Source organism: Cygnus atratus, chromosome 25, assembly GCF_013377495.2.
Source record: "Cygnus atratus isolate AKBS03 ecotype Queensland, Australia chromosome 25, CAtr_DNAZoo_HiC_assembly, whole genome shotgun sequence".
NCBI lineage: Eukaryota > Metazoa > Chordata > Aves > Anseriformes > Anatidae > Cygnus > Cygnus atratus.
In genome coordinates, this window is record NC_066386.1 from 4,768,600 (window position 1) to 4,788,267 (window position 19,668).

A 19,668-nucleotide genomic window follows, 5' to 3' on the forward strand; every position below is an offset into this window, starting at 1 on the left:
AGCTGCTGGTGATGGCCCTGGAGAAAAACCCCCAGGGACCCAGATGTTGGCAGCGGATAGGGCACAGAGCATAAGCTTCTTGTGTTCAGGGTGACCAAACCTCCCCATCACCCCTTGGAAGAAGATGGGTCTCTCGGAGAGCATGGCCCATGCCTGCCTTTCCCCTCCTCCACTCTCTCCTTTCCCACCAATGTCCTTGTTACTCAGCACGGTTCCACTGTGTTCTGAGTCCCACAACGTCATCATTGAGAGGACATGCTGGCCCTTCTCCCTCAGTGGAGCAGACAGGTGGTCAAATGGTGGCATGCTCACCAAGGCCACACAGCTCAGGCTCTCGTCTGCCCCTGGTGCTTCCTGCACTGGGGCCCCCTCTCAGAGTGACCTCGTTTCCCCCATTTGACTCTAATATTAAAGTTCTGCTGCATCTCAGCCTTCGCCTCTGAGTTGTCCTTCCCCTGCAGCTACTCTTCCAGGATGCCTGGGGAGAGAGTTGTTGCTCACAGGTAGTTCTGGGAGCGGGTGGTTGCTGATGCTCATGCTTAGCAATCATTGACACAGGCTTGCATTCAGAATGCCTCTTCATGCATCAGGTCACCATCTGGATTCTAAATATCTGCTTACTTAGAGCTGGATGGAATCATCCAATGTAGTTGAGTGGCCTCTGTGCATTTTGGTGTGCACACTGTTTCTTCTTCTCTGATTAGCACAACAGCATGAAGCAAGTAGTAAAGAACGAGGGATGACTATGTCCTTGACAAGATGGAGGGCATAGCTGCCCAGGAGGAGCCAGGAAAACCCTTCCTAACAACAACACTGCAGAACTTGCTGTGCTTGGTCAAAGTCTTTCTTGCTACAGAGCCCAAAACTGGGCACAGTGTTCTAGATGCATTTGGAGGAGTGCTGAGCAGAGTGGGATTGTCACTGCCGTCAATGACACCAAGCTGAGTGGTGCAGTTGATAGAAAAGAAGGAAGAGATGCCATTCAAAGGGACCTCCACAGGCTGGGGAAGTGGGCCTATGTGAAGCGCATGAGGTTCAACAAGTCCAACTGCAAGGTGCTGCACCTGGCTCAGGGCAGTCCCACACAGGAGTACAGACAGGGAGAAGAACTCATCGAGAGCAGCTGTGTGGAGAGAGACTTCGAGAGAGACTTTATCCTACTCTGCCCTCGTGAGGCCACATTTGGAGTAGTGAGTCCGGGTCTGGGGCCCCCGGCACAAGAAAGATGTGGACTTCTTAGAGCGAGTCCAGAGTAGGGTAAAATATGATCAGATGGCTGGAGCGCCTCTCCTATGAAGAAAGGCTGAGAGAGCTCGAGATGTTCAGCCTGGAGAAGAGATGGCTCCTGGGAGACTTCATTGTAACCTTTCAGTACTTAAAGGGGTCTCAGAAAAAAAGGTTGAGAAGGACTCTTTACTTGGGTAGAACATGATAGGGCAAGGGGGAATGGTCTTAAACTAAAAGGGGACAGATTTAGACTAGACCTTAAGAGGAATTTCTTCACTGTAAAGGTAGTGAGGCACTGGAACAGGTTGCCAAGAGAAGTTGTGGATGCCCCATCCCTGGAGGTGTCCAAGGCCATTCTGGATGGGGCCTTGGCCAATCTGATACAGCAAGTGGCATCCCTGTCTGTGGCAGGGGGGTTGGAGTTAGATGGTCTTTAAAGTCCCTTCCAACCTGAGCCCTTCCATGATTCTGTAATTCTATGATTCTTGAGCTCCTGACTATGCTTCTGCTCACACAGCCCAGGATGTCATTGGTGTCCTCGGTGTCTCGGAGCACTGCTGGGAGTCACTTCTCTCTGGATGGGTTTACCACCCAAGTAACTTTTCCTGGACCAGCTTTTGGTCTGCTGCCATAGAGGGGCTGCAAGATAGATGATGTGGCGTGAGGGCAGGCTGGCAGGAAGGCATCTGCCAGACTGGGCTCTGGGTGACTGCAGTGCTGCTTTGGGGAGCTTGTGGACGGCCCTTAGAGACACTCAGAAAGCACCTGCTGTCTCTCCTCCTGCCCTCAGTCTCTCCCTGCCTCCCTCTTCCCCACAAAGTTTTGCAGGAAGCCCAGGGAACAGACGGAAGGAGTAGGGGGAGGACCGTGTGGTGGGTTGACCCTGGCAAGCATCTAAGCACCCACCATGCACTCGCTCACACTGCAGCCGCAGCAGGACAGGGGAGAGAGTTGAAAGATGAAGAGACAGGAAACCTCCCCGGCTAATATAAAGACATTTTAAGGAGGGAATGGGAAACAAAAGCCCAGCAAGTCTCTGCAGGATGGCTACTTTGGAAGAACTGTCCCGCTGTTTTGTTGCCAAGCATGATGCTCTATCATATGCAATATCATTGCATGGAAGGAGTAGGGGGAGGAGGACATGCACTGCCTGTGAGCCTGTCTGGTGGGCTTACCCCCAGCAAGGATCTAAACACCCGCCACCCACTCGCTCACACCACAGCCACAGTAGGATACGGGTGGCAGTTGTAAGACCAAGAGACAGAAAAAATTCCCAGCCAATATAATGACATTTTAAGAAGGGAATGAGAAAAAAAGACAAAAAGATAATGATGTAAAGGCTGTGACTGACCACCTTTCACCAGCAGACCAATGGCAAGGAAGTCTCTGCAGAACAGCAAGTTTGGAAGAACTGTGCCGCCGTTTTGTTGCCACGCATGATGCTCTATGGTATGCAATATCCCTTTGGTAAATTTGGGTCAGCTGTCCTGACTGTGTCCCCTCCTGAAAACTTCCCCACCCCTAGCCTGCTCTGTTAAGGTGCAGAGACGGAAACATAGAAGGCCTTGACACTGAGCTAAATCATTGGTGCATCACCTCCACTGTTTTAGCCACACAATCAGAACACAGCACCATATTGCCTATGGTGAAGACAATTGCCTCCATCACAGCCAGAGCCAGTACAGCCTGCTTCCCCCACTCCCTCTCCTGGCCTGCTCTGGGGCCATTTTCTGCACGAGTCTCCCTGCCCAGCACAGCTGCCCCCAAAGCAGAAGGAATTGCCACCCCTCCTCTCGCCTCTCTTCCTCTCCCCTGCTGCCCCCTTCCCAGGAACCTGCGTGGCTGCTGCCCTCGCAAGGTCTCCTGCAGCTCTGGCTCCTCACTGGAGGTCAGCAGTGGCCACATGCCACCTTCAGCAGAATGTGCGCTGAGGCCAAGACGGCATGCCAGGTCAGAGAGGCAGCAAAGCTGGACCTGATGGCCAGCGGCCCTGCAGAACTCATGGACACTTCCCTCATGTGTGAGTGACTGTGCTTTCCCAAGGGGCCCTACTGCGCAGGGCCTCACTCTTTGGGAAAGTGAATGGACCCATGTGCCCAATACGCCCACCGAAGTCCCCAGAGGAACAGCATTAGTCCTGACAGCTGGTGTCTGGAGTGTCTGCAGGGGAAGGAAAACTCAGAGGCGCAGGCTGGGATGCAGCAAAACTTTAATATTCGTGTCAAAAGATGGAAACGAGGTTGCCCTGAGAGGAAGCCCCAGTGCAGGAAGCACCAGGGGCAGATGAGAGCATGAGCTGTGTGGCCATGATGGGCATCCTGCCAGATGTCTATATGCCCACTCCACTGAGGGAGACAGGACAGAAGGTCCTCTCTAGGCTGATGTGTTGGGACTCAGAGCTCAGTGGAGCTTTGGTGAGTAACAAGGACATTGGTGGGAAAGGAGAGAGTGGAGGACTTAAAGGCAGACTTGGGCCGTGCTCTCCGAGAGACCCATCTTCTTCCAAGGGGTGATGGGGAGGTTTGGTCACCCTGAACACAAGAACCGTATGCACTGTGCACAGTCAGCTACCAACATCTGGGTCCCTGGGGGTCTTTCTCCAGGGCCATCACCAGCAGCTTTAGCAGGGGAAGCACCTCCTGCCGCAGTAGCGGCTGCCAAAGCCGGAGAGGCCAAAGCCCCCAGAGGAGATGGGCACTCCCTGAGAGCTGAGGATGCTGCCAACAGCAGCGGAGGTGGAGGATCCCACGGCAGTGTTCTGCGGGAAGGAGCTGAGGATGGGGCCAGGCAGGGTCACCACCACGGGAGAGGGCTGGATGAAGACATTGGAGTCCTGGCACTGCTGGACACAGGGCTCATTGCAGCTGTTGGCCAGCGGGGTCGGGCCACAGGGTCCACATGGCAGGCACGGCAGGCACTGGTTGTAGCAGGACATGTCTCGGGGCAGGAAGTGTACCTTGTGGGAGGGAGGGACAGGGGGAGAACAGTTGTGAGGTAGGAGCAACCTGCCAGCCCACCACTGGATAGCAACAGCACATGCTGTTTGGGGAGCTGGCAGATGTCTAAGGAAGCCCACAGCCATCTCCTTCCCTTTGTCCCCAGCAGCGTTGGCAAGAACTTTCAGGCCAAAGGAGCTCCCCACCAAGCCCACATCTCAGGACATATGTCAGCCAAGCCACAGCTTCACTTCATGACACATCTCCTGACCCCTTCCATCGCCCATGACTAGCAACCCGAAAACCCAGCAGAGGAGGAAGGTGCAGGCATGTTATGAGAACTCCCCAGGGATGAAAAGGAGGAGAAAGGCCTTCAGACTCACCTTGTTCCCAGGGAGATGGAGGTGAGAGGAGTGGATGAAGAGAGTGAGGAGATGGGGCCTCTTTTATACCTCTCCTGCATCGCCCCAGGCCCACAGTCACTCTACGCAGGCTGTAATTTTCCAGCAGACTCACCTCAAATGCAAAATAGCCTTCCTAATGGCACAGGTTGTGCTTTGGTTTCCGTCAACTCTGCCATTTCATTTCCTCATTTCAGATTTGCCCAATTGGCATCAGAATCTCCTTTTAAGTAACAAGATGAGAGGTCAAGCATTTCCCTGGGCGGGAACACGTCAGTAGGGCAGCAGATGAGTCCTAAGTGCTGGAGGGTGTATTGGGTTTCCGTGGCAAGGTTTTGGTAACAGGGTTCTGCAGGGGTGGTCTCTGTGAGAAATGTCCAGAAGCTGCCCATGAACTGCCCGCGGACCTCCTCTGAGGAGGTCTGCCCCCAGGGCAGGCTCAGACATGGATGGTGGGAGGCAAGGGACACACAGGCCTCAGCCTCCTGGCCCAAGAGATCGGGTTGTGTGTAGGAGCTCTCGAGTGTTTTGTGGAGGGAAAGAAAGGGTTGCAGAAAACATATCCCCCCTGGCTAGGTCCCAGGCAATGAGTCTTCCAGCATTAGAGCTTCAGCATGCCTCCTCTGCCATGTCCCAAAGCCCTCCTCAGGCCACAGCACAAGCCAGCACACCACTGGGGGAGCAAGGAAGGTCCCCCTCAGCTAGTGAGGGCTGGCAGGAACCAGCACTGCCACTTGGCTGGACATGTTCAGGGAGGGGACTTGCTCACAATGGTGCTGGCTACAGAAACATCACCCATACTCCATCAAGGAGGCAATGCATCCCTGCTGCATGAACAAAGCTCTTCCCTGCCCTGCAGACATGGGAGACAGCTGGGACACACCCCAGGAGGGCAAGGGAATGCCTTCAGCAGGCAAGCTTCCTGGGAGAGACTCTCCCTGCCCAGGAAAAGTCATGCTCTAATTTGGGATTGGCCTCGTGCCACGCTTTTGGCTTGAGGCCAAGCCAGAGTGCCTGCTGTCTGCAGGCCTGAGCACCATGCATGCCAAATCCCCCTCTGGCCAGGCAGCTCCATGCGAGCCCGAACTTGAGCTGTGCCATGCTCCAGGCAGCCCCAACAGCCATCACCCTGCAGCATGACCTTCGGGCAAGTACTCTCATAGCTGAGGCAGCTCACAGGATGGTCGGCATGTTTTGCACAACAGGGCAGGTCTTTGGGTGTGCTGCTGGTCAGGGAATGAGTCTGGCCAAAGTGCTTGGTATGGCAAGGAGAGTGGTGGAGCAAGACACTGTCCCTGTGAACAATTCCTCTGGTTTTTGGCTCAGGAGAGCAACCTTTGCCTTCCTCACAGCAGCTGACAACATGGGTTGCCTGAAGAGCGCAGGAGACAGCCACAAGAGGGAACAAGGTCAAACAAGCAGACAACATGTCACCCCAGAAGGAGTAGCCTTGTGCCAGGGCATTTCAAAACTGCAGCACAGCCCATCTGCCTATGCAGGCAATGAGCTATGACTGGTGGAGCAGTCTGGGAGCCAGGCCAAGTGGTAGAAGGATGTGCTGTGTCCTCAGGCGAAGGAGGCTTTGGTCATCCAGGAGGGCACTGCATAGGCAGCAGGATATGCAGGACCCCTCCAGCACTTGGGACTCATCTTCTACCCCTTCTGACCTACTCTATGGCTGTTTTACTCAGCTGGGCAGCTGAGCTCCATCACAACTGCTCTCTAATTTCCCCTCCTCAGAGGGAAAGGGGGAGGAAATGCGATGAAAAGGGATCAAGGGTTGAGATTAAGACAGAGAGATCAATCACCAATTATTGCCATGGACAAGACAGACTCAGAATAGGGAGAATAATGTAATGAATTGCCTGTTACTAACAAGGTAGAGCAGTGAGAAACTAAAAACAAACTAAAAACACCTTCCCCCCCCAGCCAAATTCTACGTTCTTCTGGACATTTCTCACAGAGGCCACCCCTGCAGAACCCCGTTACCAAAACCTTGCCACGGAAACCCAATACACCCTCCAGCACTTAGGACTCATCTGCTGCCCTACTGACGTGTTCCCGCCCAGGGAAATGCTTGACCTCTCATCTTGTTACTTAAAAGGAGATTCTGATGCCAATTGGGCAAATCTGAAATGAGGAAATGAAATGGCAGAGTTGACGGAAACCAAAGCACAACCTGTGCCATTAGGAAGGCTATTTTGCATTTGAGGTGAGTCTGATGGAAAATTACAGCCTGCGTAGAGTGACTGTGGGCCTGGGGCGATGCAGGAGAGGTATAAAAGAGGCCCCATCTCCTCACTCTCTTCATCCACTCCTCTCACCTCCATCTCCCTGGGAACAAGGTGAGTCTGAAGGCCTTTCTCCTCCTTTTGATCCCTGGGGAGTTCTCATAACATGCCTGCACCTTCCTCCTCTGCTGGGTTTTCGGGTTGCTAGTCATGGGCGATGGAAGGGGTCAGGAGATGTGTCATGAAGTGAAGCTGTGGCTTGGCTGACATATGTCCTGAGATGTGGGCTTGGTGGGGAGCTCCTTTGGCCTGAAAGTTCTTGCCAACGCTGCTGGGGACAAAGGGAAGGAGATGGCTGTGGGCTTCCTTAGACATCTGCCAGCTCCCCAAACAGCATGTGCCGTTCCTATCCTCCCTCCCACAAGGTGCACGTTCTGCCCCGAGACATGTCCTGCTACAACCAGTGCCTGCCGTGCCTGCCATGTGGACCCTGTGGCCCCACCCCGCTGGCCAACAGCTGCAATGAGCCCTGTGTCCAACAGTGCCAGGACTCCACCGTCGTCATCCAGCCCTCTCCCGTGGTGGTGACCCTGCCCGGCCCCATCCTCAGCTCCTTCCCGCAGAACACCGCCGTGGGATCCTCCACCTCTGCTGCCGTTGGCAGCATCCTCAGCTCTCAGGGAGTGCCCATCTCTTCCGGGGGCTTCGGCCTCTCTGGCTTTGGCAGCCGCTACTGCGGCACAAGGTGCCTCCCCTGCTAAAGCTGCTGGTGATGGCCCTGGAGAAAAACCCCCAGGGACCCAGATGTTGGCAGCGGATAGGGCACAGAGCATAAGCTTCTTGTGTTCAGGGTGACCAAACCTCCCCATCACCCCTTGGAAGAAGATGGGTCTCTCGGAGAGCATGGCCCATGCCTGCCTTTCCCCTCCTCCACTCTCTCCTTTCCCACCAATGTCCTTGTTACTCAGCACGGTTCCACTGTGTTCTGAGTCCCACAACGTCATCATTGAGAGGACATGCTGGCCCTTCTCCCTCAGTGGAGCAGACAGGTGGTCAAATGGTGGCATGCCCACCAAGGCCACACAGCTCAGGCTCTCGTCTGCCCCTGGTGCTTCCTGCACTGGGGCCCCCTCTCAGAGTGACCTCGTTTCCCCCATTTGACTCTAATATTAAAGTTCTGCTGCATCTCAGCCTTCGCCTCTGAGTTGTCCTTCCCCTGCAGCTACTCTTCCAGGATGCCTGGGGAGAGAGTTGTTGCTCACAGGTAGTTCTGGGAGCGGGTGGTTGCTGATGCTCATGCTTAGCAATCATTGACACAGGCTTGCATTCAGAATGCCTCTTCATGCATCAGGTCACCATCTGGATTCTAAATATCTGCTTACTTAGAGCTGGATGGAATCATCCAATGTAGTTGAGTGGCCTCTGTGCATTTTGGTGTGCACACTGTTTCTTCTTCTCTGATTAGCACAACAGCATGAAGCAAGTAGTAAAGAACGAGGGATGACTATGTCCTTGACAAGATGGAGGGCATAGCTGCCCAGGAGGAGCCAGGAAAACCCTTCCTAACAACAACACTGCAGAACTTGCTGTGCTTGGTCAAAGTCTTTCTTGCTACAGAGCCCAAAACTGGGCACAGTGTTCTAGATGCATTTGGAGGAGTGCTGAGCAGAGTGGGATTGTCACTGCCGTCAATGACACCAAGCTGAGTGGTGCAGTTGATAGAAAAGAAGGAAGAGATGCCATTCAAAGGGACCTCCACAGGCTGGGGAAGTGGGCCTATGTGAAGCGCATGAGGTTCAACAAGTCCAACTGCAAGGTGCTGCACCTGGCTCAGGGCAGTCCCACACAGGAGTACAGACAGGGAGAAGAACTCATCGAGAGCAGCTGTGTGGAGAGAGACTTCGAGAGAGACTTTATCCTACTCTGCCCTCGTGAGGCCACATTTGGAGTAGTGAGTCCGGGTCTGGGGCCCCCGGCACAAGAAAGATGTGGACTTCTTAGAGCGAGTCCAGAGTAGGGTAAAATATGATCAGATGGCTGGAGCGCCTCTCCTATGAAGAAAGGCTGAGAGAGCTCGAGATGTTCAGCCTGGAGAAGAGATGGCTCCTGGGAGACTTCATTGTAACCTTTCAGTACTTAAAGGGGTCTCAGAAAAAAAGGTTGAGAAGGACTCTTTACTTGGGTAGAACATGATAGGGCAAGGGGGAATGGTCTTAAACTAAAAGAGGACAGATTTAGACTAGACCTTAAGAGGAATTTCTTCACTGTAAGGGTAGTGAGGCACTGGAACAGGTTGCCAAGAGAAGTTGTGGATGCCCCATCCCTGGAGGTGTCCAAGGCCATTCTGGATGGGGCCTTGGCCAATCTGATACAGCAAGTGGCATCCCTGTCTGTGGCAGGGGGGTTGGAGTTAGATGGTCTTTAAAGTCCCTTCCAACCTGAGCCCTTCCATGATTCTGTAATTCTATGATTCTTGAGCTCCTGACTATGCTTCTGCTCACACAGCCCAGGATGTCATTGGTGTCCTCGGTGTCTCGGAGCACTGCTGGGAGTCACTTCTCTCTGGATGGGTTTACCACCCAAGTAACTTTTCCTGGACCAGCTTTTGGTCTGCTGCCATAGAGGGGCTGCAAGATAGATGATGTGGCGTGAGGGCAGGCTGGCAGGAAGGCATCTGCCAGACTGGGCTCTGGGTGACTGCAGTGCTGCTTTGGGGAGCTTGTGGACGGCCCTTAGAGACACTCAGAAAGCACCTGCTGTCTCTCCTCCTGCCCTCAGTCTCTCCCTGCCTCCCTCTTCCCCACAAAGTTTTGCAGGAAGCCCAGGGAACAGACGGAAGGAGTAGGGGGAGGACCGTGTGGTGGGTTGACCCTGGCAAGCATCTAAGCACCCACCATGCACTCGCTCACACTGCAGCCGCAGCAGGACAGGGGAGAGAGTTGAAAGATGAAGAGACAGGAAACCTCCCCGGCTAATATAAAGACATTTTAAGGAGGGAATGGGAAACAAAAGCCCAGCAAGTCTCTGCAGGATGGCTACTTTGGAAGAACTGTCCCGCTGTTTTGTTGCCAAGCATGATGCTCTATCATATGCAATATCATTGCATGGAAGGAGTAGGGGGAGGAGGACATGCACTGCCTGTGAGCCTGTCTGGTGGGCTTACCCCCAGCAAGGATCTAAACACCCGCCACCCACTCGCTCACACCACAGCCACAGTAGGATACGGGTGGCAGTTGTAAGACCAAGAGACAGAAAAAATTCCCAGCCAATATAATGACATTTTAAGAAGGGAATGAGAAAAAAAGACAAAAAGATAATGATGTAAAGGCTGTGACTGACCACCTTTCACCAGCAGACCAATGGCAAGGAAGTCTCTGCAGAACAGCAAGTTTGGAAGAACTGTGCCGCCGTTTTGTTGCCACGCATGATGCTCTATGGTATGCAATATCCCTTTGGTAAATTTGGGTCAGCTGTCCTGACTGTGTCCCCTCCTGAAAACTTCCCCACCCCTAGCCTGCTCTGTTAAGGTGCAGAGACGGAAACATAGAAGGCCTTGACACTGAGCTAAATCATTGGTGCATCACCTCCACTGTTTTAGCCACACAATCAGAACACAGCACCATATTGCCTATGGTGAAGACAATTGCCTCCATCACAGCCAGAGCCAGTACAGCCTGCTTCCCCCACTCCCTCTCCTGGCCTGCTCTGGGGCCATTTTCTGCACGAGTCTCCCTGCCCAGCACAGCTGCCCCCAAAGCAGAAGGAATTGCCACCCCTCCTCTCGCCTCTCTTCCTCTCCCCTGCTGCCCCCTTCCCAGGAACCTGCGTGGCTGCTGCCCTCGCAAGGTCTCCTGCAGCTCTGGCTCCTCACTGGAGGTCAGCAGTGGCCACATGCCACCTTCAGCAGAATGTGCGCTGAGGCCAAGACGGCATGCCAGGTCAGAGAGGCAGCAAAGCTGGACCTGATGGCCAGCGGCCCTGCAGAACTCATAGACACTTCCCTCATGTGTGAGTGACTGTGCTTTCCCAAGGGGCCCTACTGCGCAGGGCCTCACTCTTTGGGAAAGTGAATGGACCCATGTGCCCAATACGCCCACCGAAGTCCCCAGAGGAACAGCATTAGTCCTGACAGCTGGTGTCTGGAGTGTCTGCAGGGGAAGGAAAACTCAGAGGCGCAGGCTGGGATGCAGCAAAACTTTAATATTCGTGTCAAAAGATGGAAACGAGGTTGCCCTGAGAGGAAGCCCCAGTGCAGGAAGCACCAGGGGCAGATGAGAGCATGAGCTGTGTGGCCATGATGGGCATCCTGCCAGATGTCTATATGCCCACTCCACTGAGGGAGACAGGACAGAAGGTCCTCTCTAGGCTGATGTGTTGGGACTCAGAGCTCAGTGGAGCTTTGGTGAGTAACAAGGACATTGGTGGGAAAGGAGAGAGTGGAGGACTTAAAGGCAGACTTGGGCCGTGCTCTCCGAGAGACCCATCTTCTTCCAAGGGGTGATGGGGAGGTTTGGTCACCCTGAACACAAGAACCGTATGCACTGTGCACAGTCAGCTACCAACATCTGGGTCCCTGGGGGTCTTTCTCCAGGGCCATCACCAGCAGCTTTAGCAGGGGAAGCACCTCCTGCCGCAGTAGCGGCTGCCAAAGCCGGAGAGGCCAAAGCCCCCAGAGGAGATGGGCACTCCCTGAGAGCTGAGGATGCTGCCAACAGCAGCGGAGGTGGAGGATCCCACGGCAGTGTTCTGCGGGAAGGAGCTGAGGATGGGGCCAGGCAGGGTCACCACCACGGGAGAGGGCTGGATGAAGACATTGGAGTCCTGGCACTGCTGGACACAGGGCTCATTGCAGCTGTTGGCCAGCGGGGTCGGGCCACAGGGTCCACATGGCAGGCACGGCAGGCACTGGTTGTAGCAGGACATGTCTCGGGGCAGGAAGTGTACCTTGTGGGAGGGAGGGACAGGGGGAGAACAGTTGTGAGGTAGGAGCAACCTGCCAGCCCACCACTGGATAGCAACAGCACATGCTGTTTGGGGAGCTGGCAGATGTCTAAGGAAGCCCACAGCCATCTCCTTCCCTTTGTCCCCAGCAGCGTTGGCAAGAACTTTCAGGCCAAAGGAGCTCCCCACCAAGCCCACATCTCAGGACATATGTCAGCCAAGCCACAGCTTCACTTCATGACACATCTCCTGACCCCTTCCATCGCCCATGACTAGCAACCCGAAAACCCAGCAGAGGAGGAAGGTGCAGGCATGTTATGAGAACTCCCCAGGGATGAAAAGGAGGAGAAAGGCCTTCAGACTCACCTTGTTCCCAGGGAGATGGAGGTGAGAGGAGTGGATGAAGAGAGTGAGGAGATGGGGCCTCTTTTATACCTCTCCTGCATCGCCCCAGGCCCACAGTCACTCTACGCAGGCTGTAATTTTCCAGCAGACTCACCTCAAATGCAAAATAGCCTTCCTAATGGCACAGGTTGTGCTTTGGTTTCCGTCAACTCTGCCATTTCATTTCCTCATTTCAGATTTGCCCAATTGGCATCAGAATCTCCTTTTAAGTAACAAGATGAGAGGTCAAGCATTTCCCTGGGCGGGAACACGTCAGTAGGGCAGCAGATGAGTCCTAAGTGCTGGAGGGTGTATTGGGTTTCCGTGGCAAGGTTTTGGTAACGGGGTTCTGCAGGGGTGGCCTCTGTGAGAAATGTCCAGAAGAACGTAGAATTTGGCTGGGGGGGGAAGGTGTTTTTAGTTTGTTTTTAGTTTCTCACTGCTCTACCTTGTTAGTAACAGGCAATTCATTACATTATTCTCCCTATTCTGAGTCTGTCTTGTCCATGGCAATAATTGGTGATTGATCTCTCTGTCCTTATCTCAACCCTTGATCCCTTTTCATCGCATTTCCTCCCCCTTTCCCTCTGAGGAGGGGAAATTAGAGAGCAGTTGTGATGGAGCTCAGCTGCCCAGCTGAGTAAAACAGCCATAGAGTAGGTCAGAAGGGGTAGAAGATGAGTCCCAAGTGCTGGAGGGGTCCTGCATATCCTGCTGCCTATGCAGTGCCCTCCTGGATGACCAAAGCCTCCTTCGCCTGAGGACACAGCACATCCTTCTACCACTTGGCCTGGCTCCCAGACTGCTCCACCAGTCATAGCTCATTGCCTGCATAGGCAGATGGGCTGTGCTGCAGTTTTGAAATGCCCTGGCACAAGGCTACTCCTTCTGGGGTGACATGTTGTCTGCTTGTTTGACCTTGTTCCCTCTTGTGGCTGTCTCCTGCGCTCTTCAGGCAACCCATGTTGTCAGCTGCTGTGAGGAAGGCAAAGGTTGCTCTCCTGAGCCAAAAACCAGAGGAATTGTTCACAGGGACAGTGTCTTGCTCCACCACTCTCCTTGCCATACCAAGCACTTTGGCCAGACTCATTCCCTGACCAGCAGCACACCCAAAGACCTGCCCTGTTGTGCAAAACATGCCGACCATCCTGTGAGCTGCCTCAGCTATGAGAGTACTTGCCCGAAGGTCATGCTGCAGGGTGATGGCTGTTGGGGCTGCCTGGAGCATGGCACAGCTCACGTTCGGGCTCGCATGGAGCTGCCTGGCCAGAGGGGGATTTGGCATGCATGGTGCTCAGGCCTGCAGACAGCAGGCACTCTTGCTTGGCCTCAAGCCAAAAGCGTGGCACGAGGCCAATCCCAAATTAGAGCATGACTTTTCCTGGGCAGGGAGAGTCTCTCCCAGGAAGCTTGCCTGCTGAAGGCATTCCCTTGCCCTCCTGGGGTGTGTCCCAGCTGTCTCCCATGTCTGCAGGGCAGGGAAGAGCTTTGTTCATGCAGCAGGGATGCATTGCCTCCTTGATGGAGTATGGGTGATGTTTCTGTAGCCAGCACCATTGTGAGCAAGTCCCCTCCCTGAACATGTCCAGCCAAGTGGCAGTGCTGGTTCCTGCCAGCCCTCACTAGCTGAGGGGGACCTTCCTTGCTCCCCCAGTGGTGTGCTGGCTTGTGCTGTGGCCTGAGGAGGGCTTTGGGACATGGCAGAGGAGGCATGCTGAAGCTCTAATGCTGGAAGACTCATTGCCTGGGACCTAGCCAGGGGGGATATGTTTTCTGCAACCCTTTCTTTCCCTCCACAAAACACTCGAGAGCTCCTACACACAACCCGATCTCTTGGGCCAGGAGGCTGAGGCCTGTGTGTCCCTTGCCTCCCACCATCCATGTCTGAGCCTGCCCTGGGGGCAGACCTCCTCAGAGGAGGTCCGCGGGCAGTTCATGGGCAGCTTCTGGACATTTCTCACAGAGACCACCCCTGCAGAACCCTGTTACCAAAACCTTGCCACGGAAACCCAATACACCCTCCAGCACTTAGGACTCATCTGCTGCCCTACTGACGTGTTCCCGCCCAGGGAAATGCTTGACCTCTCATCTTGTTACTTAAAAGGAGATTCTGATGCCAATTGGGCAAATCTGAAATGAGGAAATGAAATGGCAGAGTTGACGGAAACCAAAGCACAACCTGTGCCATTAGGAAGGCTATTTTGCATTTGAGGTGAGTCTGCTGGAAAATTACAGCCTGCGTAGAGTGACTGTGGGCCTGGGGCGATGCAGGAGAGGTATAAAAGAGGCCCCATCTCCTCACTCTCTTCATCCACTCCTCTCACCTCCATCTCCCTGGGAACAAGGTGAGTCTGAAGGCCTTTCTCCTCCTTTTCATCCCTGGGGAGTTCTCATAACATGCCTGCACCTTCCTCCTCTGCTGGGTTTTCGGGTTGCTAGTCATGGGCGATGGAAGGGGTCAGGAGATGTGTCATGAAGTGAAGCTGTGGCTTGGCTGACATATGTCCTGAGATGTGGGCTTGGTGGGGAGCTCCTTTGGCCTGAAAGTTCTTGCCAACGCTGCTGGGGACAAAGGGAAGGAGATGGCTGTGGGCTTCCTTAGACATCTGCCAGCTCCCCAAACAGCATGTGCTGTTGCTATCCAGTGGTGGGCTGGCAGGTTGCTCCTACCTCACAACTGTTCTCCCCCTGTCCCTCCCTCCCACAAGGTACACTTCCTGCCCCGAGACATGTCCTGCTACAACCAGTGCCTGCCGTGCCTGCCATGTGGACCCTGTGGCCCGACCCCGCTGGCCAACAGCTGCAATGAGCCCTGTGTCCAGCAGTGCCAGGACTCCAATGTCTTCATCCAGCCCTCTCCCGTGGTGGTGACCCTGCCTGGCCCCATCCTCAGCTCCTTCCCGCAGAACACTGCCGTGGGATCCTCCACCTCCGCTGCTGTTGGCAGCATCCTCAGCTCTCAGGGAGTGCCCATCTCCTCTGGGGGCTTTGGCCTCTCCGGCTTTGGCAGCCGCTACTGCGGCAGGAGGTGCTTCCCCTGCTAAAGCTGCTGGTGATGGCCCTGGAGAAAGACCCCCAGGGACCCAGATGTTGGTAGCTGACTGTGCACAGTGCATACGGTTCTTGTGTTCAGGGTGACCAAACCTCCCCATCACCCCTTGGAAGAAGATGGGTCTCTCGGAGAGCACGGCCCAAGTCTGCCTTTAAGTCCTCCACTCTCTCCTTTCCCACCAATGTCCTTGTTACTCACCAAAGCTCCACTGAGCTCTGAGTCCCAACACATCAGCCTAGAGAGGACCTTCTGTCCTGTCTCCCTCAGTGGAGTGGGCATATAGACATCTGGCAGGATGCCCATCATGGCCACACAGCTCATGCTCTCATCTGCCCCTGGTGCTTCCTGCACTGGGGCTTCCTCTCAGGGCAACCTCGTTTCCATCTTTTGACACGAATATTAAAGTTTTGCTGCATCCCAGCCTGCGCCTCTGAGTTTTCCTTCCCCTGCAGACACTCCAGACACCAGCTGTCAGGACTAATGCTGTTCCTCTGGGGACTTCGGTGGGCGTATTGGGCACATGGGTCCATTCACTTTCCCAAAGAGTGAGGCCCTGTGCAGTAGGGCCCCTTGGGAAAGCACAGTCACTCACACATGAGGGAAGTGTCCATGAGTTCTGCAGGGCCGCTGGCCATCAGGTCCAGCTTTGCTGCCTCTCTGACCTGGCATGCCGTCTTGGCCTCAGCGCACATTCTGCTGAAGGTGGCATGTGGCCACTGCTGACCTCCAGTGAGGAGCCAGAGCTGCAGGAGACCTTGCGAGGGCAGCAGCCACGCAGGTTCCTGGGAAGGGGGCAGCAGGGGAGAGGAAGAGAGGCGAGAGGAGGGGTGGCAATTCCTTCTGCTCTGGGGGCAGCTGTGCTGGGCAGGGAGACTCGTGCAGAAAATGGCCCCAGAGCAGGCCAGGAGAGGGAGTGGGGGAAGCAGGCTGTACTGGCTCTGGCTGTGATGGAGGCAATTGTCTTCACCATAGGCAATATGGTGCTGTGTTCTGATTGTGTGGCTAAAACAGTGGAGGTGATGCACCAATGATTTAGCTCAGTGTCAAGGCCTTCTATGTTTCCGTCTCTGCACCTTAACAGAGCAGGCTAGGGGTGGGGAAGTTTTCAGGAGGGGACACAGTCAGGACAGCTGACCCAAATTTACCAAAGGGATATTGCATACCATAGAGCATCATGCGTGGCAACAAAACGGCGGCACAGTTCTTCCAAACTTGCTGTTCTGCAGAGACTTCCTTGCCATTGGTCTGCTGGTGAAAGGTGGTCAGTCACAGCCTTTACATCATTATCTTTTTGTCTTTTTTTCTCATTCCCTTCTTAAAATGTCATTATATTGGCTGGGAATTTTTTCTGTCTCTTGGTCTTACAACTGCCACCCGTATCCTACTGTGGCTGTGGTGTGAGCGAGTGGGTGGCGGGTGTTTAGATCCTTGCTGGGGGTAAGCCCACCAGACAGGCTCACAGGCAGTGCATGTCCTCCTCCCCCTACTCCTTCCATGCAATGATATTGCATATGATAGAGCATCATGCTTGGCAACAAAACAGCGGGACAGTTCTTCCAAAGTAGCCATCCTGCAGAGACTTGCTGGGCTTTTGTTTCCCATTCCCTCCTTAAAATGTCTTTATATTAGCCGGGGAGGTTTCCTGTCTCTTCATCTTTCAACTCTCTCCCCTGTCCTGCTGCGGCTGCAGTGTGAGCGAGTGCATGGTGGGTGCTTAGATGCTTGCCAGGGTCAACCCACCACACGGTCCTCCCCCTACTCCTTCCGTCTGTTCCCTGGGCTTCCTGCAAAACTTTGTGGGGAAGAGGGAGGCAGGGAGAGACTGAGGGCAGGAGGAGAGACAGCAGGTGCTTTCTGAGTGTCTCTAAGGGCCGTCCACAAGCTCCCCAAAGCAGCACTGCAGTCACCCAGAGCCCAGTCTGGCAGATGCCTTCCTGCCAGCCTGCCCTCACGCCACATCATCTATCTTGCAGCCCCTCTATGGCAGCAGACCAAAAGCTGGTCCAGGAAAAGTTACTTGGGTGGTAAACCCATCCAGAGAGAAGTGACTCCCAGCAGTGCTCCGAGACACCGAGGACACCAATGACATCCTGGGCTGTGTGAGCAGAAGCATAGTCAGGAGCTCAAGAATCATAGAATTACAGAATCATGGAAGGGCTCAGGTTGGAAGGGACTTTAAAGACCATCTAACTCCAACCCCCCTGCCACAGACAGGGATGCCACTTGCTGTATCAGATTGGCCAAGGCCCCATCCAGAATGGCCTTGGACACCTCCAGGGATGGGGCATCCACAACTTCTCTTGGCAACCTGTTCCAGTGCCTCACTACCCTTACAGTGAAGAAATTCCTCTTAAGGTCTAGTCTAAATCTGTCCCCTTTTAGTTTAAGACCATTCCCCCTTGCCCTATCATGTTCTACCCAAGTAAAGAGTCCTTCTCAACCTTTTTTTCTGAGACCCCTTTAAGTACTGAAAGGTTACAATGAAGTCTCCCAGGAGCCATCTCTTCTCCAGGCTGAACATCTCGAGCTCTCTCAGCCTTTCTTCATAGGAGAGGCGCTCCAGCCATCTGATCATATTTTACCCTACTCTGGACTCGCTCTAAGAAGTCCACATCTTTCTTGTGCCGGGGGCCCCAGACCCGGACTCACTACTCCAAATGTGGCCTCACGAGGGCAGAGTAGGATAAAGTCTCTCTCGAAGTCTCTCTCCACACAGCTGCTCTCGATGAGTTCTTCTCCCTGTCTGTACTCCTGTGTGGGACTGCCCTGAGCCAGGTGCAGCACCTTGCAGTTGGACTTGTTGAACCTCATGCGCTTCACATAGGCCCACTTCCCCAGCCTGTGGAGGTCCCTTTGAATGGCATCTCTTCCTTCTTTTCTATCAACTGCACCACTCAGCTTGGTGTCATTGACGGCAGTGACAATCCCACTCTGCTCAGCACTCCTCCAAATGCATCTAGAACACTGTGCCCAGTTTTGGGCTCTGTAGCAAGAAAGACTTTGACCAAGCACAGCAAGTTCTGCAGTGTTGTTGTTAGGAAGGGTTTTCCTGGCTCCTCCTGGGCAGCTATGCCCTCCATCTTGTCAAGGACATAGTCATCCCTCGTTCTTTACTACTTGCTTCATGCTGTTGTGCTAATCAGAGAAGAAGAAACAGTGTGCACACCAAAATGCACAGAGGCCACTCAACTACATTGGATGATTCCATCCAGCTCTAAGTAAGCAGATATTTAGAATCCAGATGGTGACCTGATGCATGAAGAGGCATTCTGAATGCAAGCCTGTGTCAATGATTGCTAAGCATGAGCATCAGCAACCACCCGCTCCCAGAACTACCTGTGAGCAACAACTCTCTCCCCAGGCATCCTGGAAGAGTAGCTGCAGGGGAAGGACAACTCAGAGGCGAAGGCTGAGATGCAGCAGAACTTTAATATTAGAGTCAAATGGGGGAAACGAGGTCACTCTGAGAGGGGGCCCCAGTGCAGGAAGCACCAGGGGCAGACGAGAGCCTGAGCTGTGTGGCCTTGGTGGGCATGCCACCATTTGACCACCTGTCTGCTCCACTGAGGGAGAAGGGCCAGCATGTCCTCTCAATGATGACGTTGTGGGACTCAGAACACAGTGGAACCGTGCTGAGTAACAAGGACATTGGTGGGAAAGGAGAGAGTGGAGGAGGGGAAAGGCAGGCATGGGCCATGCTCTCCGAGAGACCCATCTTCTTCCAAGGGGTGATGGGGAGGTTTGGTCACCCTGAACACAAGAAGCTTATGCTCTGTGCCCTATCCGCTGCCAACATCTGGGTCCCTGGGGGTTTTTCTCCAGGGCCATCACCAGCAGCTTTAGCAGGGGAGGCACCTTGTGCCGCAGTAGCGGCTGCCAAAGCCAGAGAGGCCGAAGCCCCCGGAAGAGATGGGCACTCCCTGAGAGCTGAGGATGCTGCCAACGGCAGCAGAGGTGGAGGATCCCACGGCGGTGTTCTGCGGGAAGGAGCTGAGGATGGGGCCAGGCAGGGTCACCACCACGGGAGAGGGCTGGATGACGACGGTGGAGTCCTGGCACTGTTGGACACAGGGCTCATTGCAGCTGTTGGCCAGCGGGGTCGGGCCACAGGGTCCACATGGCAGGCACGGCAGGCACTGGTTGTAGCAGGACATGTCTCGGGGCAGAACGTGCACCTTGTGGGAGGGAGGATAGGAACGGCACATGCTGTTTGGGGAGCTGGCAGATGTCTAAGGAGGCCCACAGCCGTCTCCTTCTCTTTGTCCCCAGCAGCGTTGGCAAGAACTTTCAGGCCAAAGGAGCTCCCCACCAAGCCCATATCTCAGGACGTATGTCAGCCAAGCCACAGCTTCACTTCATGACACATCTCCTGACCCCTTCCATCGCCCATGACTAGCAACCCGAAAACCCAGCAGAGGAGGAAGGTGCAGGCATGTTATGAGAACTCCCCAGGGATGAAAAGGAGGAGAAAGGCCTTCAGACTCACCTTGTTCCCA

The 19,668-nt window shown here is 54.4% G+C and overlaps 2 protein-coding genes and 3 pseudogenes across 2 annotated transcripts; 2 read left to right on the forward strand and 3 right to left on the reverse strand.

The window, feature by feature from the left end:
- Positions 1–3,847: 3,847 nt before the first annotated feature.
- Positions 3,848–4,626, reverse strand: LOC118258244 (feather keratin 1-like; annotated as a pseudogene).
- A 2,159-nt stretch (positions 4,627–6,785) lies between these two features.
- On the forward strand, positions 6,786–7,556 carry LOC118258238 (feather keratin 1-like; annotated as a pseudogene).
- Positions 7,557–11,403: 3,847 nt separating this feature from the next.
- On the reverse strand, positions 11,404–19,668 carry LOC118258248 (feather keratin 1-like). Its single transcript, XM_050715500.1, has 2 exons — positions 19,659–19,668; positions 11,404–11,739 (listed from the first exon to the last, which is right to left on the reverse strand). Exon 2 carries the CDS (start codon positions 11,716–11,718, stop codon positions 11,404–11,406), a length of 315 nt encoding a protein of 104 aa, XP_050571457.1. The 5' UTR covers positions 11,719–11,739; positions 19,659–19,668.
- On the forward strand, positions 14,386–15,164 carry LOC118258256 (feather keratin 1-like; annotated as a pseudogene).
- Positions 19,012–19,326, reverse strand: LOC118258239 (feather keratin 1-like). Its single transcript, XM_050715440.1, has one exon. It carries the CDS (start codon positions 19,324–19,326, stop codon positions 19,012–19,014), a length of 315 nt encoding a protein of 104 aa, XP_050571397.1.

What these genes read in the sequence shown, in the direction of transcription:
- LOC118258248 (XM_050715500.1), bottom strand. Translation starts at nt 11,718, where the DNA reads ATGTCCTGCTACAACCAGTGCCTGCCGTGCCTGCCATGTGGACCCTGT.
- LOC118258239 (XM_050715440.1), bottom strand. Translation starts at nt 19,326, where the DNA reads ATGTCCTGCTACAACCAGTGCCTGCCGTGCCTGCCATGTGGACCCTGT.